A 23,648-nucleotide genomic window follows, 5' to 3' on the forward strand; every position below is an offset into this window, starting at 1 on the left:
AAACCAGCTTAAAAACACAAGGATCAGTATACAAGGAGGTTCAAGAAAATTTAAAGCAAACATCATTAATGTTGGCTTGTTGGCATTATTAATTTAATAGTAAGTCCTCAGCAGCAAGATTTATCTTTTGTCAATAGAAATAACACCTACTGGACCCTGAAAAGAGCATAGTTTTGAACTGACTGGTTTAACAGACCTTCAAGGAAACAAAACTCTCATCCAACACAAAAATATCTTTAAAGGAACACATTATCTTTTTAGAGCTCTAAATATTGAGATATCTGCTTAAGTTTTGTTTCTCCCCAACTTGGGTGAACCTACTTATGACCTGAGAATTTTAGAGAGAATTCATGTAAGGAGCTAAATACTAAATAGTAGAGGTCAAAGGCTTAACAGAATGAAGCTATACTGCAACTGCTCACTTTCTAAACCTGCCCCCTAGATCTATGTCTATTTATAAACAGAATCATGAATATCACCAGAGAAACAGATGTAAGAGAGATGCAAGAGTATATAGTTTTAAGCATTTTAAAATGATCTTTTTTCTCTCACTCACAGAAAACTCTATTAGGAATTTGAAAGTGTAGTAAAATAATAAAACAGCTTGCACACAGCTTGCTTTGTTTTTGGTAAGTCTTAATTTATAACAAAGAAGAAAGAAAAGCTAAAAGGAAGCCAGGGAACAAAAGTAAACAGGTAAAATCAATTTTGTTTAAATACACCATCAGAAGGCCTGAATCACATTCCTATTTACCCTATTCCTTGTTAAGAAAAGAAAAACCACCCAAACAATCTGTATGATAATTTCTTTAGAATACTTTATTTGATCCAATGCGAACTAAAAAAATTTACTTTTTAGACAATCAGGTCAATTTTCTGAGTAGTCTGTGGTCTGAACTGCTTCAGTGGAGTTACTAAAAAGGCAAATGATTTGCCACAAATCTGCTGACATCTGAAAAACATCTAATGGGAAATTCTTCTATTTTGGTCACTTTTCATTCTAATGTATCCACATAAAAGCAGGACTAAAAATTTTAATCCAACAAAAGAGAAGCCTGCACAAAGTCTAGAACACACGTTTTGAGTCTGAGCAACACGAGTGAAGAGAAATGAACCAAAGCCAAGCTGGTTGTCTGCTTCCACTGCCAGGCAGGCTGGGTGCACTGTGGACGCCAGTCCAGGGGAGAGTGGCTTATTTCCTGCACTTACACACAGGATTCTTCTAGGTCTTTTCAAGCCCCAAGTCCAGGCAAATGTCCCACTTGGTGGACAGATGAGGGATCTAAACCCCACCGGGTTTTATTTCAATATTGTGGTATTTCAGTAATAAGCTGCTTCTGAAGATTTTCTGAGAAGTCTGTTCTCTATTAAAATAAGATAGAACTTCAAAATATGAATGTGAACATTAGAAATAGACAGCATATATTACAAACCCATTTTTGATAGGGACATTAGTAAGAATACACATTAGCTTAAAAAAACAGGCTCAGCAAATGTTGCCGATCTGCCAGTTTTAGTTCACTATTTACAAATAAGACAAAGTGAATTACAGAAAATTTTACACATTTGGTAGTTGACAGATTACTGTTTACCAATAATGCTCTATTGGAAAACTGATATATGAAGGAAGACTGGATAAGAGCCAGTTGTTACCTTCTCAATCAAATTTAAATGTACAGAAAACTAGTTAACTTTGAACAAACATTCTGCCTTGTGTGGGAATCGCTGCGGCCGGCTGATCTGAGTGGGAGGTGCCGTGTGTGGAACAGTTCTCTGGGAAGTCATCACATTATTTCCACAGACCATGGAGGTGATGGTGCCATCAGTGGTCATGGGTGAGGACAACACAAAACTATTGTTGAGTTCATGCCAATTTAAAAACTAAGACAATGGGGTAGGAAGGATATACTTTCATGATTCACTGCACATCTGAATGGACATTAAAGTGGAATCTGAGACTCTTTTTTTAAGGAGAAAAATAATAAAAACCAAGGGGAAAAGCTTAGAAGTTGTTTTAATAACTGCGTACTCCAGTCCAAAGACAAGGTATTGAGCAACATGAGCTTTGTGTACTTATGTATACACACCCAGTGTCCTACACTGTTAATACTATATGAATAACACTCAGAGAACATCCTCAAATCATTTCACTTTTGCTCTTTCACTCACAAGTCGCAAAGTGTTTCCCCCACCCCTTGATGACAAGCACGTCTCTGTCCATCAGTTCATTCTAATACTGGTAGACGCTGTCGGCTTCCTCTAGGAGGTGCCCACCGTAGGCAGGATATACCACAGCAACACTTAAATAAAAGCATTTTTTCTTTTCTTTCTTTTAAAAACAACTGATATAAGTCCATGTCACTTTACTTTATGTGCACTGGCCTCTCGTCTGACTTCAGGCGTTTTCTGCGAGGCTGAATAAAGTCTTCGTCAGAGTCCTCAGTCACCTCACCGTCATCCTCCTCCTGCTCAAACTCTGGCAAAGGTGCGAAGGTCCTGTCTGAGTAGATCTCTGTGAGTTTATCTTCAAAGTACAATGCCACTGCCTTCCCTGCCTGTGCTACTTCTGAGTCAGCCTGCAAGCAAAAGAGAGGAGCCGTCACCCGTGGGCAGTGCACACGCCTTCACCAAGCTTGCATGGTCTGAAAAGCTTACCTTCAAATTAATCTCTTGTGTGTCTGCATAAACTTGAACAACTTTCATCATCTAAAAAGGACACCAGAGTCAAAAAAAAAGGGAAATTATAATCCTTTCTAAGTTAAGAAACGGCATAGGATTGGCGACGAGTCAGCCATACGAGGGAACAGACTGCTATATAAATGCTTGTTCAACTTCATACAACATGACCAACTTTGTGTACAACACCCTGTTGCTAATGGTGCTGTGAAGCTTCCAGAAATCTCATTCCAAATAACAAAGGTCAACTTTAGCAAGAATAATCTACCCAAGAAGAAAATATTTGTGAAACAAATGAAAAGAAATACTGCTTCTAAAAACTGTAGAGCTTTCGACAAAACAACCAGAGTTTATCTTTATATGGATGGCAATACAGAAACCACAAATTAATTTCTCATAAATGTCATATGCACATTCATATCAACTTGAGTTCATGAAGGACTTTGGATTATTATTTTGTAAGTGGAAATTAGTAAGATTTTACTAATTTACTCTTGTGGCATATTTGCTACTTTTCACCTTACAAGAATTTTTCTTTCTTTTTTTTTTGGGGGGGGGGAGGGGAATTCAAGTCCTGGGACTTGAATTCAGGGCCTGGGCGCTGTCCCAGAGCCTCTTCGTGCTCAAGGCTAACGCTCCACCATTTGAGCCACAGCGCCACTTCCAGCTTCTTTTGAGTAGTTTATTGGAGGATAGGAATCTCACAGACTTTCCTGCTCAGGCTGGCTTTGAACTGCAATCCTCAGATCTCAGCCTATTGAACAGTTAGGATTACAGGCGTGAGCCGCTGGTACCCAGCAGGATTTTTTAAAATAATAAAATGTCACCTAAAGAGATAGATAGCTACTGGTAGACTTTACATGATTCAATGTGATTTAACTAAAACAGCAATATAAAAAGTTTTAATATTCATTTTTATGAAGACTTGATAGATTCTCATCTAATTCCATTTTTCTCTCCTACAATGAAAACTGTCCATAATAGTAACAGACTTTATTACAAAAGTAACAAAAGTAAATTTCTTGACAGAGGCACAAATCATGTTTCTTCTTAAAGTATGTATATCATCACATTTTTATCCTCAAAAAATAAACAACTAAAATGAATGAAAGTCACACTGCGGAAACCATAAAACTCATCATTATATACTCTGAGTTATTTTTCAAGATGAGCCATCAGAGATACATTTATGATTTTAAGGCTCTGCATATCAATAAAATGCCAAAAATATGGGTACAAATAAATTCCTCTTCAAAGTACCCAAAATATCATATCCAATCAATTTACTTAACTGCAGATTACTTTCCATAATTAACCCAACTCACAGCTCAGGAAGGGCATTCAATACATTCTCAATATATTGTATCTAGGTACATACTCCAAATTATACATTTTAAAAATCCCTTCTTTGGAGCTGCAAATAAAGTCAAATTTTGCTTTTGAAAGAAATGAAGAAAAAAAATTTAATCAAAGAAAATTCTTTCACTAAAAATAAAATTTAAAAAATAACCCAAAATAAAATAAAAACCCAAAATAAAAAACACGTAAGCCAGTATTAGGTTGGAAGCTAACATACTTCATTAAACCTTTCACAGTTCTTGAAGATCAGACGAACATCAGCCACAAAGTCATCTGGGATTTGGTAATGTTGGGAATGTTTTTTTTGAAGTTTCTTTTTCACGGTGGACAAATCCATTGGTTTCTTTATTATCTTGTAGTAGTTTGGTATCTAAAACAATAAGAAAAAGCAGATAAGAACTGCCCACACATGTCTGAAAATGCATAGCATATGAATCACGTGAGGTCTTTTATGCCTTCTGCTTCCATCCTGTCCTGAGAGCCTAGGTGCCAGCCACATGTCATACCCCTTGGATGACTCCAAATTCTAAACCTTTAATAAATATATATATGGAAAAGCCAGGGGAGCCCGCCAAAACACTCACATCTGGAACAGCCAAGTTTCACTTATTATTTTGTCCCTTTTTAAGAGAATATGGCCAGGCATGAGTGGCTCACACCTGTAATCCTAGCTACTCAGAAGGCTGAGATCTGAGGATCATAGTTCAAAGCCAGCCTGGACAGGAAAGTCCGTGAGACTCTTATCTCCAATAAACCACCAGAAAACTGAAGTGGAACTGTGGCTCGATTGGTGGAGGAGGAAGAGGAAGAGGAGGAATTGCTGTTATGATCAGAGCATCATATCTTTTAGAAGATATCTCAGGAAAATATGATTTTATGTCAAAAAGAAGTCTCAGCTTTTAACAATGGAGGAGACAAGTTTACTATTAATCATTTACTGTTTTGACCCTATCTACTTTTGGCCAAAAAGTTTTCTACAAGTGGAATATAATTGAATATGGAGACGCTATTTAAGGCTTGTTTATTGTGGCCTATTTTGAAGCGGAGTCTATGTAGCCTAGGGTAGCCTTGAACTCTGGATTTTACTGTTATCAGTCTTCTGAGCCTTGGGCCACTCTCTTAATCCCAGAAGAACTATCTAAATACTTCATGAAAAGAAACATAGGCTTTAAATCTGTACTTTAAATTCATTTCTCAGCTTACTCAGCAAAAAGTCAACTATCATTTAGTATTTTCTTGCCTGCAGCATATGCAATAATATATTATTGAATTAATAGCCAGCAAATAAAATGTATGTATCATATTCTTATGCTACTTTTTAGGCACTGAAAACTTCTGGGGGTACTTTAGATCCTTGATTCTTTACAACAAGAGTCATCACAGAATAAACAAAAAGTAGTTTTTTTCCTAGTGTCTTTTCTCAATCTTGACTAAATCAGAGGGTTTTATCATAGCAGAGCTAGCAAACACATGTGTTAGTGTTTGTATAGGACACTGTTGTGATCTCACACAGTGATGCACACTTGACACCCCAGCCTTTGATGGAGGAGGACTGCAGTTATAGAGAAACCAACCAACCAACACTAAACAGAAAGGAAATGCAGAAGAGTATGTAATGTCTCCTGGAAGATCACAAGTTTGAGGCCAGCCAACCTAAAGTTTGAGGCCAGCCATCCTAGTCTATTCAGACCCTATCTCAAAAATGAGTGCCTAGCATGCATGAAGCCCTGGGTTCAATTCCTCACTACCACATAAACAGAAAATGCTGGAGTGGCACTGTGGCTCAAGTGGTAGAGTGCTAGCCTTGAGCAGAGAGAGGCTCAGGGACAGTGCCCAGGCCCTGAGTTCAACTCTAGAACTGGCCAAAAAATAAAAGAAGAAAAGAGCTGGGCAAAGTGGCTAAAGCCTGAAATCCTAAGCTAGGTGGGAAAGGTCATGGATTGAGGTAAACCCAGGCACAGACGTTCTTGAGATGCTATTACACACAGAGCTTGTGGTGTGCACCTGCTACCCTAGAGACGGGGAGAAGCACAAGCAGGAAGATAGCCGCCCAGTCATGCCAGGCAAAAGACCCTGCAAAAAATCCAAGGAGTCGTGGTTCAAGTACTTAATTAAGTACCTGCTTTATCTGAGTTCAACCCAGCACTGACTCCCTCAAAAAAAAAGCCAGGTGCCAATGGCTCTTGCCTGTCACCCTGGCTCCTCAGGATGCTGAGATCTGAGGATCATGGTTCAAAGCCAGCCCAGGCAGGAAAAATCTGTTAATTATCTCTAATTAACCACCAGAAAACCCAAGTGGCACTGTAGCTCAAGTGGTAGAGAGCTAGTCTTCAGCTAAAGAGCTGAGGGGCAGTGCCTAGACCCCAGAGTTCAAGCCCTACAACTGGCAAAGAGAAAGAAAAAGAGAAAGAGACAGAGAGAGAGAGAGGTAAGAGAAATGGAGAAAGGAGGAAATAAAAGTTGCTTGATAGCCAGGCGCTGGTGGCTCACGCCTGTAATCTTAGCTACTCAGGAGGCTGGGATCTGAGGATCCTGGTTCAAAGCCAGCCCGGGCAGGAAAGACCATGAGACTATCTCCAATAAACCACAAGAAAACCGGAAGTGCCACTGTGGCTCAAGTGGTAGAGCACTTGCCTTAAGCTGAAGAGCTGAGGGACAGCACCCAAGCCCAGAGTTCAAGCCCCATGACCAGCAAAAAAAAAAAAAAAGTTGCTTGATGGAAGAACTAAGTTTTCTGATTCCTAGTTCAATGTTTTTTTCATTGTAATTGTTTCTCTTACATTTTAAAAGTAAAAAAAAAATTCACTTATCAGGGCAATAAAATCTCTTAGAGCAAACTATTATTTTTTAAGATTGAGATTGGGTTTTGATAATTTCACTAATTACCTGGTACCCTACCACCTGAGCCAAGCCTCCAAACCCTGTAATCCTTTTAAAAAACAGGGTATAGCTAAGTGGCCCAAGATGGCCTCAAACTCCCATTCCCCACCCCAGCGGGAATAATAATATGACCCATCACACCCAGCCCAAGAACCTGTAATTTTAATCAAATGAATTGGTACATCTATTTAGATCTAATGAAATTCCTGATTCATTAAGTACTTACTATGTTCCAAAGTACTACACTTAACACTTTACACAGGTTGTCTTATGTACTCTTCAAAATGATAAAGTAACAAGTGTTAGAATCATTACACAATGTAAGTATCAAATTGTCACCTTATGTTCCATAAATTATACAACAGAAAATTTTTTTTCCTAAGATGAGATAGGGAAAGAAAAGATGTTGATTAAAGGATTTAAACTGTAATTTGATTGGAAGGTTAAGTTTGAGATTTACTGACTCTTGTGGTGCCCACAGTAATATATTACACATTTCAAAATTGTTAAATAGGTTTAATAATCTCACCACAAGTATGTTCAATTGGTGAGATGATGGGTGGATGTATGAAAATCTTTATTAAACTTGACCAAGTCTTTCTATATATACATAGATCACAACGTAAAGCCATACTCCATTATTATTTGCCAAAATAACTTTTAAAGAACCTCAGAAAATGTTGAGTCTTGGAGGACCTTAAAAGCTTAATCAGGAAGACTGAGCTTCACTACAAGCTCAGAAGTCTGGAGCAAGGTAAAGCCTGTATTCTCAAGCATCACATGAGATGACTTCGTCACCAAAACAAGTAGATCCGGGTTTGTAACTCACCGAAACAGGAACAGGCTCCTGGAATTCAATACTTAATTCATGGCAATAGAGGTAAAGCAGAAGGCGTTCACATTTCTGGTACCACAAAGAAAAGGAAGACATATTTAGTATCACCTCATCTCTGGTAAGATATTCTTGACAATAAGATTAATTGCACTGTGAAATGTTACATATTTACATATCTACATATCAGCTATCTAAACATATTCAAAAGGAAGCCCATCTGCCTCCCATATAATTTTGAAATTATGTCCTGTTCTATCTGAAATAAATGAAGTGTGCCTTTATTCTAATATAACTAAGGTAACAAGCACTGTTTATAGAAACAAACATAGTTATAATACCAACATATAGCACTCTGTGCAAAAATTTGTGAATTATTAGGTAAGAAGGAAATAAATTATTACTCTATGGTAATAAATTATTACTCTTGCAACACACAGTAATTCTCTCAAGTGAGCAAATCAAGTATTCTTGCCCTTATTTCAAGTTGACTCCACTCAGGTTCAACATATATACAGCCCATCTCTCCTCAATCCAATTACAAAATTTTTCTTTGCACATCTACTAAGTTTCCAGGTGTATTTTGCATTTGTAGTTTTCTATCTACTTAAAATGTCTGCTAATGTAAGTTCATACACATTCAACACACAGTGGAGAAAAGATTTTGCAAGTCTACTGAATCACGCTTAATGGCCACAGAACTAGGTGGAAGACATTTTATCCTCAGAAATGAGCCTACAATCAAATCAGCAACAGCCAGAGTACAGTGAAGAAAGAACATTTGATTTCATTCCTAACTTATCAGAAACTTAGAAGATTTTAAGGCATATATGTGATAGGCTTCTTAGCTTTTTTGGGGGGGAGGGGAGGGATGCTGGTACTAGGGCTTATACTTAGGATATGGTAATGTCCTTTAGCTTTTTTGCTCTAGCCCTAGTACTTCCTACCACTCGAACCATAGCTCTACTCTGTCTTTTCTGGTGGGTAACTGAAGATAAGAGTCTCATGGATTTTGTTGCCTAGGTTAGCTTCAAACCATGATTTTTAGCCTCCTGGGTAGCAGCACCCAAACTTCATTTTTTTTAAAAAAAAGAACACTTCAATATATAAAAATTGGATTAAAGGTGGAACAAGAATAGACAGAGAGGGGCTGGGAAGGTGGCTCAGTGGTAGAGCACTTGCCTTGCATGCATGAGGCCCTGGGTTCAATTCCTCAGCCCCACATAAGCAAAAAGAAAAAAGCCGGAAGTGGCGCTGTGGCTCAAGTGGTAGAGCGCTAGCCTTGAGCTGAGGGACAGCGCCCAGGCCCAGAGTTCAGGCCCTACAACTGGACCAAAAAAAAAAGAATAGACAGAGAAACCAGTTACAAAATTATGGTAACAGTCTAGGTAAGAAATTATGATGGGGCTGGGAAGGTGGTTCACTGGAAGAGTGCTCGCCCAGCATGCATGAAGCTCTGGGTCTGTTCCTCAGTACCACATAAACAGAAGCCAGAAGCAGTGCTGTGGCTCAAAGTAGTAGAGTGCTAGCCTGGAGCAAAAGAAGCTCAGGGACAGTGCGCAGGCCCTGAGTTCAAACCCCAGAACTGGAGGGAAAAAAAAAAGTTATGATGGCAGTCTAGGGTTGTCATGGCTTGGATTCCTCATTTCTAATAGGCTTCTAAACTGAGCCATGGAAGTGAACAGTGATAACTATTTAGTGATAGGGAATACTGAGAAGGGAGAATAGTTATTTTATGTTATTTGATTTCTTTTGGGGGGGAGGGTAAAGATTAAAAATCAGTGGTAGAACTAGCCTGAGATCCTGAGTTCAAACCCTAATATGGCCCTAAAATAGAAAAAAAGACCAGGATTTTAGTTAGAATATGTTAAGTGAAGAAGCTGCATAAGCATCACAAACTGAGGAGTATTAGAAAAGATTTCAGAAATACTAATATGCCATCAGATCGTGGAACTATAAAACTCTAAAGGTTTGTGTAACACATAGACAAACAGAAGCAACAACCCTAGGTAGATAGGTTAACAAATCGGCCTATTTGACACTTACCCTTTGGTCCACAGGGCTCAGTCCCTGTACGGTTTTCCCCTTCTTGCTGTGCTGCAAATTATCACAATCATATTCAACTTCTGGCTTCCCAATATCTCTGCAAAACGTGCATATCCAGTCCCCACTGTGCAAGAAGACAGGCAATTAGTTCATGTGACTGTAATCAAGTGTGCTCTAGACACAAACTCCCTGAATGCAAGTTTGTTTTCTTTAGTTTTGTATTTTGGATAAAGATTGGTTGCCACATTACATGAACCTACTTCCTGAATAAAAGATATGGAGAGCCTTGGTGTCTTATACTATGTTGTCATATGTTATACTTGCCAATCATAAATTAAGACTTATTTCATGTCAACTCAAAAGATAGAATACAGAAACACAGACCGATAAGTACCAGCACAGCACATGTACAAATAAATACCCCTCATCTTTTTAATACTCTTCTTTTTTTTGGGGGGGGTGCATTTACTGGTGGGTTTGAATTAAGAGCCTCATGCTTGCTTGCTAGGCTAGCATTCTACAACTTTAACCATGCCTTCAGCCTAGTTGTTTGGGAGAATGAGTCCAGCAACCTTTTCTGCCTAGGCAGGCCTAAGCCACAATGCTCCAGATTTCAACCTCCCTGAGTGGCCAGGATTGTTAAGTGTGACCCACTGGCATTTGGCTCTCCTTATCGTTCCATTCTGATAAAGTCTATACTTTTTTTTTTTTAACCAAACTGTATCAAACTAGAAATTCCAGTTGGACACTGGTGGCTTCACAGTCATCATGTACACCAAGAAAAATACTAAGTTTTCACTCAAACAAAAATAAAAAATAAATAAATAAAAAGAAAGGGAAAAAAGAAGTGACTCAGTGGTACAGTACTTGCCTGGCATACTGAAGGCCCTAGGTCTGATTACAAGTATAGCAAGCAAAACAAGCATATAGACAAATAAGGTAATAAATTCAGAGTTAAAAAAACACAAGTACAGCCAGGTGCTGATGGCTCACACCTATAATCCTAGCTACTCAGAGGATTGCAGTTCAAAGTCAGCCCATGCAGGAAAGACTCTTATCTCCAATGAACCACCAGAAAAACTGAAGTGAAACTGTGGCTAAAAGTGGTAGAGTGCTCACCTTGAGCAAAAAAAGAGCCTAGGGACAGTGCCCAGGCCCTGAGTTCCAGCTCCAAGAAAGACAAATAAAAAAACAAAAACAAAAAAGCACCACAAGTACAACTGGGTGAAGTGGCACATGCCCATAAATCCCAGATATTCAGGAGTCTGAAGTGGGAAGATCAGGTGTTGGAAGCCAATTGGGGCAAGTTAGCAAGTTTCTGTCTCAAAGTAAAACATAAAAAGGTTTGGGAATATAACTTAGTAAAAGCCCAGAACATGTAAAGCCCTAGGCTCAATCCCAGTACAAACAAACAAACAAACAAAAAAGGCCTAAGGATTCTACAATTTCTTTTTTGTATCAGTACCGGTGCTTGAACTCAAGGGTTCTCACTCTCATCTGTGACCACTCTACAACTTGAGCTACACCTTCTACTTCCGGCTTTTGCTGGTTATTAGAGGTAAGAGTCTTAGATCTGTCTCTCTGGACTGGCTTTGAACTTCAGTCCTTGGATCTCTGCCTCCTGAGTAGCCAGGATCATAAGCACCAAATCTCACTGCTTATAAATGCAAAACTGACACTTGAAAATCAGGTATCCAAAGTCCCAGAAGAATTATAAGTAGACTACATATTCACTCTACTGAATGAACTAGGATTATAAATTTGCCTAGGATGCTCACTTTGGCTAGTCCTGGGGCTTGAACTCAGGGCCTGGACACTGTCCCTGAGCTTCTTTTTCTCAAGATTAGCACTCTACCACTTGAGCCAGAGTGCCACTTCCAGCCTTTTCTGTGTACGTGGTACTGAAGAATTGAACCCAGGGCTTCATGCATGCTAGGCAAGCACTCTACCACTGAACTACTTTCCCAGCCCATCTATGAATGTTTTAATGCTTCTAACTCTTATTTAGCAGACTCTTAAGGACAAACTTTACATTCTCAGTCTCTTTACCCATCTTTACTTCATCTACAAAGAATTTAGTAACTGCCCACACAAAGTCAATAAAGGAAAAACATTCTAACTGGGAATGATGGTGCAACATTTGCAATCCCTGCACGTGGGAGGCCAAGGCAGGAGGATTACAAGTTCAAGGCCAGTCTGGACTATATAGGAAGAGGGTCTCATTTAAGGTTTGAACATTTTGTCATCCTAATATTTTTTCTCAAAGCTAATACAAATGGAGCAAATGACTGTTTTACAGAAATACTATGAAGTGGTTAAGAAGGCTATATGACTTTTCAAGTTTTTCAGAAACAGCTTTCTGTTGTATTTTTAGCTTTTGAAAATAACAGAGACAAAATGGATTGTTCCAGTGGTACCTTGGAAAGCTAAGAAGTGTTGGAACATGACAAGTTAGATGAAAGACCTTTGGACACTTTTCACAGCACAACAGATCCCCTCCATTCTGGCAGACGGCACACCAGTCCTCGTTGGGGTCCTCATCTTTGCTGCTGCCATCTCCTCCAATCCTGGCCGACCTGTGTATGAGGCTTCGCACTGGAGACTTTCCATTTACTAGGCCACTGAGCCCAGACTGTTTGCAGCTTTCATTCACGTCAGTGGGCTCAGTCTTCACGTGGTTCTCTAGGCTGGCTAATGTGTCCAGCTCACTCTCTAGATGCAGGTTAGTTGAGAGAGGTGGTGTCAAGCTACTCTCGGGGCTGCTCAACTAAGACAAAACAGACAAATTCTTGAAAAAATCATTTTATCCTTATGGCACACAATGTGCGTTTATTTAAAAATTATGTCAGTATCCATACTGATAAACTAATGTTAACTTAAAATCTACTTTATAAATCCTATTAGTGACAGTGAAGAATGAAAATAACCTCAAAATTATTTAGATATGCTAATGTATGATTTTAGAATGTCTATCCCTCTAGTGTGGGGGAGGAGGGTTCAACTACATAAAAGGAAATTAGTTAAAAATTAAGTACACTGTCTGAAGTTAAGCAGTTGCATTCTTTCCTACAGAGAAAGCTGCCTATGGCACATTATTTTCCCATCAAGAATCTGTTGTATCGAGTTTGAGAAACATTTTGTATTGTCCTCCGCCCACCTATCTTTCTACTAATATAGGAAGGCTGTGTAAAATAAACATGGGGGGGGCAGTCTGGGGGCTTGAAGGCAAGGCCTCATGCTCTTGGTTTAGCATTTTTTTCCCTCAAGGCTGGAGCTCTACCACCTGAACCACACTTTTGACTTTTTGCTGATTAACTGGAGATGTCTCTTAAGATTTGTCTCCCCAGGGTGGCTTTTAACCTCAATCCTCAGATCTCAGCTTCCTGGCTAACTAGGATTATAGGCAAGAGCCACCAGTGTCCAAACTCATCATCAATTCTTATGGGGGAACTTTCCAGATTAAGTTTACTAAAGACTAAATCTATTGTTCTCTGACATGAATTTTTATGTGTCATTGAACATATTAATGCCTTGATGTTATTTTTTTTTGGGGGGTGGGGAGGGGTCCGGGCATGGGGCCTGAGCTCTGGGCCTGGGCGCTGTCCCTTAGCTCTTCAGCTCAAGGCTAGCGCTCTACCACTGAGCCAGCATGCCAGCCCTGCCTTGATGTTCTTACGTGCCAAAAATATAGTAATACAGATGCCTTGTTAGGAAGGAAAACAAAAATCAAAATTTCTAAATGAAAGGGACTTAGGCCTTCCTCCATTCTATATTATAAATTTTAACATCCTATTTAAAGCAACTCTTGGATAGCTAAAAATTCATAAACAAAAAAGGCAATTTTATCACCAATCTTTAATCAATTGTTTTCTTTCATATAAATTTTTTTTTGTGTGTGGTACTGAAGTTTTCAACATGGGGCTTTGACAGACAAGCCCTATTATTCCAACCTCCATACTGAGGGTTGAAGCCTGAGCCTCCTGGGACCTCAGCCATACAAGAAATCTAAACGCTCAAGGCCTATAGCTAAGGGTCTTTTGGGGGCATGAGATTCAATATGGATGAGATGACTAATAAATTTAGAATAGACAATATCAGCTAATACAAAATGTGGGGAAAAAATCAGGTTGCGGATGTTCCTTGGTGGTGGGGGCTTGCTTAGTATACACAAGGCTCTCAGTTTGACTCCCAATACATCCCTGATGTACACACACACACACTGACAAGATAGAGCCTTATTTAGCATTATTACAAAAATATTAACAGAATAAAATTTCAAAGGCAATTTCAAATGCATACTGAATTTTTTCTGATTACAGTTGACTCAGACGATAAAAATGAATTAGAAGAAGAGATATGTGGCTTGTGTCAGACATACAAACAGAAACAGAGATCCCCAGAAGCTAGACTGAGGTGAACTTTCTACCAGTGAAGCGACGCCCACAGGCCGTGTCAGACAGACCCACAGGGATTTACCATGCAGGCACTCCTCCTGCCGTCTTCGGCCTTCTCTTGCTTCACAGCCCCGGAGAAGCTGCACACTTCATCTTCCATCCCAGGTTCCTGCTTGACCTTCACTTGATCTGACTTGAAACTAAGACCTGTCTTCTCAGCAGTTCTCCCTGACGATCCACAGCTAATAAATAACACACAAAGGTCACATGTATGAACTACGATGTAAACAAAAATAATTACATGAAAAGTATTTATTAAAGTGAGGACAATAGAGAACAACCACACACAAGGTAAGGATACATCATAATGCAGTTTAGAGGACTGTGATGGGAGCCTACCTGCAAATCTCCTTAAAAATGTAAACCCGACTTTCAGATGACCCTAAGAATACATTTCTTTTTCTTTTTTTGGGTCCGGTCACGGGGCTCTGGGCCTGGGCGCTGTCCCTCAGCTCTCCAGCTCAAGGCTAGCGCTCTACCACTTGAGCCACAGCGCCACTTCCGGCTTTTTTCTTTTTGCTTATGTGGTGCTGAGGAATCAAACCCAGGGCCTTAGGCATGCAAGGCAAGCGCTCTACCACTGAGCCACCTTCCCGGCCCAAGAATACATTTCTTAATCTGAGGCACTTTTAGTAAAAATCATTTTCTAGGGGCAGTACAGGTTGAATTTTCTGTATTTGAAATACTTGGGATTAGTTTTCTGATTAGGGAATTGTCTCAAACTTTGAAACTGTGCGAATGAAGGACAGAATGGAACTCAAGTCTGAATTCTAAATATCAAATTCACTTAATGTTGCTTACACAAACATAATCAGAAGGTAATTTTATGCAGTATTTTAAATTAAACCTTAATTTTTTTTAATTTTAATTAAAATTTTAATTTTAAAATGGGGCCTGAACTCTGGGCCTGGGCGCTGTCCCTCAGCTCTTCAGCTCAAGGCTAGCGCTCTACCACTTGAGCCACAGCGCCACTTCTGGTGTTTTTCCTTTTGCTTATGTGGTGATGACGAATCGAACCCAGGGCCTCAGGCATGCAAAGCAAGCACTCTACCACTGAGCCACCTTCCCAGCCCCCTGTGAGACTCTTATCTCCAATTAACCACTAGAAAACTGGAAGTGGCACTGTGGCTCAAGCGGTGGAGCGCTCTCCTTGAACTAAAGAACGCAAGGACAGCGCCCAGGTCCAGAGTTCAAGCCCCAGGACCGACCAAAAAAAAAAAAAAAGAGAGAGAATGGCTAAGAATACAAGGGAAATACTACTGAATTCACTGGAAACTGAGTTGTAGCTATATAGAGGTAAGACAGCCGACTTGTTAAACACACAATTTTCATTAAATATATAATCTTTTTTTTTTTAAATAAAATACTCACCTGCCTCGACTGCCGGTACTGGAGGTACTAGGGGGCCTCACAGGTGTGTGAGAATTTGATAAACCTAAAAAGTAGAAAGTTAAATTGAAGAGCAACACGTGTAGGAACGTTTGGAATTCAAGATTATTACAGCCCTATTCAGAAACTTCTGGAAATTCAAGCCAGCTGCAAAGTCAGGGACAGCGTATCTAATCATTAGCAGGTATCAACCCGTTTCTTTCATCAGGTGATGAGAGATCCCTCAGGTGAGAATCATCTTCAGAACAATACTAACCAACAAACAAAAACTACCACATCAAGAGAATCTGTCGTTCTTCCCTTAAGTCACCTATTCAGAATTTCATCTGGTTTGTCGGTTGGGTTTTGGTTTTATTTTAGACAGAGTCTCAACATCTCAGAATGGACTCTTCTGAGTGCATGTGCCATGCTAGCAGTCCCTACTCTTTTTAAGTCCTAGCTAGAATAACTCCTTGTAAACCTGAAAACTTACATAATTAAAAAAAAAAAATACGGGGCTGGGAAGGTGGCTCAGTGGTAGAGGGCTTGCCTTGCATGCATGAGGCCCTGGGTTCAATTCCTCAGCACCACATAAGCAAAAAAGAAAAAAACCGAAAGTGGCACTGTGGCTCAAGTGGTAGAGCGCTAACCTTGAGCTGAAGAGCTGAGGGGCAGCGACCAGGCCCAGAGTTCAGGCCCCATGACCAGACCCAAAAAAACAAAAAACATTAATGATGCACCTCATGCAAAATCTACATTTACATTTTAACAGTTCTTCCTCCAGAAATGATGAATCTTTTTCATAAGAAAAAAGGCAGCCGGGTGCCAGTGGCTCATGCCTGTAATCCTAGCTACTCAGGAGGCTGAGATCTGAGGATCGTGGGTCAAAGCCAGCTTGGGCAGGAAAGTCTGTGAGACTCTTATCTCCAATAAAACGGGAAGTGGCACTGTGGCTCAAGTGGTAGAGCGCTTGCCTTGAGCTAAAGAGCTCAGGGACAGCGCCCAGGCCCAGAGTTCAAGCCACATGACCAACCAAAACAAAAGGAAAAAAGAAAAAAAAGTGACAGGTAGGTTACAGCAGAAAAATGTATTCTATCACCATTTCTGGACAGTTAACATATTTTGTCACTGTTTCACACACAAACTCAGGAATGAGGTTCAGTGACCTGTATAGGATCAATGAACACACCTCATGAATATTTTAATACTGTCCAGTAAATTTAAGTTTTTACAACTTGAAAATTCATGCTTTCCTTCAAATTTATGAAACAGATTTCTATGACTTAAAAAGTGTTTGAGAGCTGTATTAAATACTAAATAGCAGAGACAAGTCCAATGAGATGAGGTAGTTATCAACAGCAGAGGCTACAGTCACATACTTTATATCACAGCAAGAAGCCAGACTGTCAGCATTATTTGAACAGCAGAAATAAATTGGAGAATAACCAAGAAGAAAACTATCTACCACTGTGAGATTCAATTTTGTGTATCAAATTAGCTAGGAAATAGGATTCAGTTGTTGAGTCAAACATGAGTCTGCATGCTGCTATGAAGGTAGTTAGATATGATTAACATTTAAGTAAGTCAACTTTGAGAAAAGCAGATTATCCTCCTCAAGGTAGGTTGACTAAAGGCTCTAGACGCTAGACTCCAGACTATAATGTACCTTTCCCTGGATCTGCAGCCCTGCAGATTTTAGACTTGCCAGTATTTAGAATCACAAAATCATGGGAGTCAATACCTGAAGATGAATCTCCCTGTTACACTCCCATCCCCACTTGTGTTTTGTGTGTGTGTGTGTGTTGTGCCTGTAAGATATACATATCTCCATACACACTCGCCTCCTTTTTGTTTCTCTAGAAAAGCCTAACATAAACACTAACTTTCTTGGAATGGATGGTTAACGAGGCAAGTTCCCCACGTGCTTTACCTGATGATCCTGGAGATAAGGCAGAGGGTCCAGGGGAAGGGTTCATGGTGCTTGTAGGCTGTGGGGGTAGGTGGCTGCCTGTAATGTATCTACTTAGTAGATTATCTAAACTACTTGATCCAGCATCTTCCAACTAAAGAGAAAGAAGATAAAAATAAATCTGCTTAGATTAAAGAGGAAACATCATTAATTTCTTTATTGTCACTGCTTACACTCACAGTTTGCTAAAAGATTTTCCAATATAAAATTCAATTCAATTGTTACTTCCTTAGGTGCCTTTGAGAATCCACAGAATACAATCTTTTGTTTTTGAATCATGGACTTACCATGAAGCCCAGGGTGGCCTTAAAATTTGCAATCCTCCTGACTCAACTTCTGAGTGCTGAGATTTCATACATATATCACCTTACCCAGCTACAAGTACAAAATCTGCGAATAAAACTGTCTAGCCAGATGTTATCCAGCTACAAGTACAAAATCTGTGACAATGGCTCATGCCTATAATCCTAACTACTCAGGAGACTGAGATCTGAGGATCCGTGGTTCAAAGCGAGTCTGGGCAGTCAAGTCCATGAGACTTTATATCCAATTAACCACCAAAAAGCCAGAAGTGGTACTGTGACTCAGGTGGTGGAGCTATCCTTGAGCACAAAAGCTCATGGTTAACACCAAGGCCCTGAGTTCAATCTCTAAAACCAGTGCATGCGCACCCACATGCGCGCGCACGCACACACGCACACGCACGCACACACACACGCACACACACGCGCACACACACACACAACACAAAAAACCTAAATGTCTACACCTTATTCTTTAAAAATTTCAAGGAAATGTTGATGCTGAAATTAAAAGCCATTAAGGAATTTAAAAGCCATTAAGGAAACCTGAAATAAATACTCTACATATCTTAATTGACGTGATGGTCTAAATGACTCATTTACACGAATACAAACCTGTATAGGAGGAATATCTGGCAGGGAAGGAAGGTTCTCTGGGTTTGTAACTGAGGGGATTAGCTCTATGGCTGTAACAGATGGGCTGGTAGGACCTCGGTTTGCATTTGCCATAGTTGCTGTAGTAGGGCTCGTTGGATTAATTGTGGTGTTGTGTACTGATACCACAGGAAAGGGTCCGGCATGCCCGGGGTTTGAATGCTGATAAGAAAGAGGACAGTATCATTAGAGGATCTAACAGATATCTTAGTAACAATCTTTAGTTTAAAAAGGGTATTTAAAGAATCTCTCAAACTTTTACAAAACATTCAAAGCTTCAGTTTATTTATTTTTGTGCAGTTTGTAGGATAAAAGACTTGCCACATGGTGATATGACCTTCCTTTAGAACAAGACCGTATGAAGATGACAGGGAAGCTGTCCAGTTTACAAATAGCAGGCCAAGAAGGCCCGTGTTCTTTCTATACTCCCTGCTGACCGATTTGACTTTTTTCTAACAAAAATGACTAAAAAATACAGCTTGAAAGCCATCTTCAGGTCAAAAGGATGTGATGTACAGGTATGATGGCCCTGCCCAGACAACACCACATGTTGCCGGGAGTTTTATTTTAGAAAACAAAAGGATGGTAAAGAAAGGCAGAGAGAGAGGAAGGAAGGAAAGGAGGGAGGAAGGGAGGGCAGGCAGACAGGAAGGGTAGGTTTATTCAAATAAACTCCAAAAAATGGAAAGAGGGAGGGAGGGAGGGAGGGAGGGAGGGAGGGAAGGTACAGCTTAGCCAGGCACCCTTGGCTCAGGAGGCTGAGATCTGAGGATAGTGGTTCAAAGCCAGACCAGGCAGGAAAGTCTGTGAGACTTATCTCCAATAAACCACCAGAAAACTGGAAACTGGTGCTGTGACTCGAAGTAGTAGAGTGTTAAGCCTTGAACTAAAGGAGCCCAAGGACAGCACCCAGGCCCACAGTTCAAGCCGCCCCAGGACTGGCCAAAAAAAAAAAAAAAAAAAAGACAAAGTACAACTTGATATAGTAAGAAATGAAAAATTTACAAAGTGAACATGACTTTGATTCCAGATTTTAATACTGTGTGACCTTAAAAAAGTCACATAATCTCAGTAAATTTAGAAATGAGGGTGACATCTTACCTATTTTATTGGGAGAACTGTTACAAATATCATTTAAGGAGATATATGACAGTTGTTGAGAATTTCTACCCGTAGATAAATAAATTATTTAAAAACTAAAAAAGCTTATTCAGTGATTAGTCAGGACAGCTTACTAGAAAATGTTGAGAATACAGTGTCTGCATTCTCAAAAGAATATATAGTCCTTCATAGTATCCACAAGTTTCCCAAGAAATAAGGGTTGCATCAGCACCAAATTAAATTAGTATCTAAAAAATGGGTATGCCTAAGAATGTCCAGCCCTGCAAGGGCCATCTCCAACATGCCTCTGCCAACTGCTTTCCTCTCACTTGACTAAGAACAGCACACCACTGGCCCACTCCTAACTGGATTCTCAGCACAACTTCCATTAAAAGAGGGAGGGACCTATACAGTTAACCAAAGGTACAATTGGAAATAATACCGTTGGGTACCAAAGTTATATAACTGGTTATGAAACATAAATTACAAATTTTCAAATGGGTTCAATTAACGAGCAAAAAAGATGGAAGCAGAACTGTGACTCAAGTGGTAGAACGCACGCCAGCCTCGAACCAAAAAAAAAAATCTTTGGTGGGGCTGGGAAGGTGGCTCAGTGGTAGAACGCACGCCAGCCTCGAACCAAAAAAAAAAATCTTTGGTGGGGCTGGGAAGGTGGCTCAGTGGTAGAGTGCTTGCCTTGCATGCATGAGGCCCTGGGTTCGATTCATCAGCACCACATAAGCAGAAATAAAAGCTGGAAGTGGCACTGTGGCTCAAGTGGTAGAGCTCTAGCCTTGAGCTGAAGAGCTGAGGGACAGTGCCCAGGCCTAGAGTTCAGGCCCACGACCAGACCCCCCCCCCCAAAAAAAATCTTTGGGACGCTGAGGCCCTAAATTTAAGCCCTAGTACCAGCACACTCCCCCTTTCCCCCACAAAAAAGTTAAGGTCTGGAGGTGCAGCTAAAGAGATGAAGTGTGAGGCTCTGAGTTTAAATGCTCATACTGTCCAAAAATTTTCTATTTTATAAATAGAAGTGTTACTAAAAAAAGTGATATTTTAAAATCTTACGTTCAACACAAATAGAGTCTAAAACTTACAGAGTATAAATCTGTCTATAAATACATTTGGTTTTTGGTGGTGTTAGGGATTGAATCTAGGTAGTACCAAGAATGCAAGGCAAGCAATTGACTATACTTCCAACCTACATTCATTTTTGAACGATTCTATCATTATCTTTTTTAACACAGGTAAATCAAAATTTCCTTAGATTTGCCAACCACAATAGGAAAATCCAGGAGACACTAATCTCCAATTAACCACTAAAAAGCTAGAAGTAGTTCAAGTAGTTGAGTACTAGCCCTGAGCAAAAAATGCTCAAGGACAACATCTCCAGTTCCTGAGTTCCTGAATCTCAGTACCAACACAAACACAACACAACAAAACTCCACAAACATGTTCTTTATTTTGTCAGTTGTGGCACCTGAACTCTGGGCCTGGGCACTGTCTCTCAGCTCTTCAGCTCAAGGCTGGTGCTCTACCACTTGAGCCACATGCCACTTTTGGCCTTTTGGCTTATGTGGTGCTAAGGAATCAAACCCAGGGCCTCATGCATGCAAGGCAAGCACTCTACCACTGAGCCACGTTCCCAGCCCACAAACATGTCCTTAAAGTTGAATATAAAATTTTATGTGTGCCAGGTGCTGGTGGCTCACTCCAATAATTCTAAACTACTCAGGAGGCTGAGAGTTGAGGATCACAGTTCGGAGCCAGCCCAAGTAGTAAAGTCCATGAGCCAGTTTCCTCCAATGAACTACTCAGAAAAAGCTGGAAGTGGCACTGTGGCTCAAGTGTAGAGTGCTATATATAGCCTTGAGCACAAAGAAGCTCAGGAACAGAGCCCAGGCCCTGAGTTCAAGCCCCCAAACCAGCAATAAATAAATGAGTAAATAAAATCAAATTCTTAAATATACCAATGACATATCCTCAACAAGCGATTGTGTAAAACAATGTTTTTAGTTTTAAAATTGTATGATTCTTACAAATGTAACTCTAGGCATACTTGTCTTTGGAGGTGTGGCTGCATCATGGAATACTGAGGGCCGCTGTGTCGGGGGATGCCTGGAATCCTGGCGGCGTTCTGCGCCAGCCTCATCTGATGGGCCTGGAAAGCCCCACAGCTCATGTTGCCTCGCTGCATTGTCTGCACACTGATCAGTCTTGGAGGCTGTGAGGAGTAGCAATTGCAGTGTGTATAACTATTTTTAGAAATACATCTTTCCATTATAAAATGTTATGGCAAAATTCAACTCAAGACAGAAGGATGCAATGCCATTATTCTCTTTTCTAGCCCTAATCCTCATCACTTCAAATTTTTGAGAGAGAGAGAGAGAGGGAGAGGGAGAGAGAGAGAGGGAGAGACAGAGACAGAGAAAGAGAGAGAGGGAGAGGGAGAGAGAGAGAGGGGGAGAGGGAGAGGAGAGAGAGGAGAGGAGAGAGACAGAGAAAGAGAGAGAGGGAGAGGGAGAGAGAGAGAGGGGGAGAGGGAGAGGAGAGAGAGAGAGAGAGAGAGAGAGAGAGAGAGAGAGAGAGAGAGAGAGAGAGAGAGAGAGCGCATGAGCCCAATATTAGTTTGGACTATGAAGGACAGGGAGTATAAGAGAGACAGGCATGCAAATGATCTGACAAATGCCTGAACAACAGAAGAACCATGACAGTTCTCGGGAAGACACAGTCTTGGTTCTTTGGCCCATGACCTTGTATCTAGCAGGGAGAGATGAAAACTCCAGAACTTCCTAGTATGAGTGAGTGAGTTTGGTTTTTATTATTTACTCACTACCACTTGTCTTCTGTCTCCTCACATCCCTACTGCAGCCTTTTCACTTACTTGCAGGCTTCCCACTTCACAACCAGGGTGGCGGTGGCTTGATGCTCACCTGCTGCTGTAACATTTGTGGGGACGCCTGTCTGGCGTGCTGCTGAGCAGTGGCTGTTGTGGTGGGTACAGGGGCTGGTGGTTGCTGCATCCTCATCTGCTGCAACTGCTGCTGTTTCTGTGCATACACTTGCTGTTGCATGTGCTGGAGTCGAAGCTGTGCTAGGTTAATCTGTCCAGGGGTTTTACTGATGTGGTTTGTCCCTGGAGGAACTTGCCCAACCACCACATTAGGAGTGTAACCAGGAGCCGGTTTACTCTCTATTACTAGATTACCTGAGGAATTGAAAAATGAGAAGAATTTGCATACAATCAACTGAACTGGCTACTTTGAGGATAAGCTCTTCTTCCTCTGATAAGTACCTCAAAGCATCCAAAAATACAGCAAGGATAGGAGCAAGGTTTGGACATACTGATGATCAGAAACCAAGTATACTCCAAAGTCTTACTCCCAAAAGACTTATGACTGGCCATAATATGCTATTTTCCCTTACTTTTCCTTTATACAAATGCCCAGAAAATTGAAGAGTAAGTATTAGTAGAGAAGGCCCATCTAATCAGTGTAAAGCAGTTCTCCCTGACAAGACTAAAGGATACTCATGATTGCTGATACTGATTCAAGCTGCTTTTGCATTGCCAAGTATTAACAGGTAGACTTTATATTGCTACAAAATTGTCTTTTATATAAAAAAAATTGTCTTTTATGGAAACACTGAACTGTTTAAACCATTCATGTCTTACAAAGAGACCATATCCCCCCTTTTTTTTCTTTTGCCAGTCCTGGGGCCTGGACTCAGGGCCTGGATATTGTCCCTGAGCTTCTTTTGCTCAAGGCTAGCACTCTACCACTTGAGCCACATCCCCACTTGTGGCTTTTTCTGTGTATGTGGTACTGAGGAATCGAACCCAGGGCTTTATGTGTGCTAGGCAAGCACTCTACCACTGAGCCACCTTCCCAGCCTTTCCCTCACTTCCAACAGAGCCATTACTTTGTATGAACAGAGGATCAATTTTAGGAAGGTAGAGGATGACAGACCACATATGATCTGTCATACCATGTTAAGTTTTACAACCT

At 40.4% G+C, this 23,648-nt stretch overlaps 1 protein-coding gene across 1 annotated transcript in view; it reads right to left on the bottom strand.

The window, feature by feature from the left end:
- Positions 1–796: 796 nt before the first annotated feature.
- The window catches only part of Trim33 (tripartite motif containing 33), an 86,406-nt gene continuing 63,554 nt past the window's right edge, over positions 797–23,648 (bottom strand). The window contains exons 8-20 of the mRNA XM_013024628.1: positions 22,575–22,849; positions 21,701–21,865; positions 18,502–18,702; positions 17,546–17,678; positions 15,619–15,682; positions 14,270–14,429; positions 12,211–12,560; positions 9,794–9,917; positions 7,745–7,819; positions 4,253–4,405; positions 2,656–2,706; positions 2,368–2,576; positions 797–1,364 (exon numbers count right to left, since the gene is read on the bottom strand). Coding sequence (XP_012880082.1) covers positions 1,283–1,364; positions 2,368–2,576; positions 2,656–2,706; positions 4,253–4,405; positions 7,745–7,819; positions 9,794–9,917; positions 12,211–12,560; positions 14,270–14,429; positions 15,619–15,682; positions 17,546–17,678; positions 18,502–18,702; positions 21,701–21,865; positions 22,575–22,849 — 2,042 coding nt within the window. The 3' untranslated portion in view covers positions 797–1,282. The remainder of the gene's footprint in view (positions 1,365–2,367; positions 2,577–2,655; positions 2,707–4,252; positions 4,406–7,744; positions 7,820–9,793; positions 9,918–12,210; positions 12,561–14,269; positions 14,430–15,618; positions 15,683–17,545; positions 17,679–18,501; positions 18,703–21,700; positions 21,866–22,574; positions 22,850–23,648) is intronic.

This window comes from Dipodomys ordii, unplaced genomic scaffold (genome assembly GCF_000151885.1).
Source record: "Dipodomys ordii isolate 6190 unplaced genomic scaffold, Dord_2.0 Scaffold78, whole genome shotgun sequence".
NCBI lineage: Eukaryota > Metazoa > Chordata > Mammalia > Rodentia > Heteromyidae > Dipodomys > Dipodomys ordii.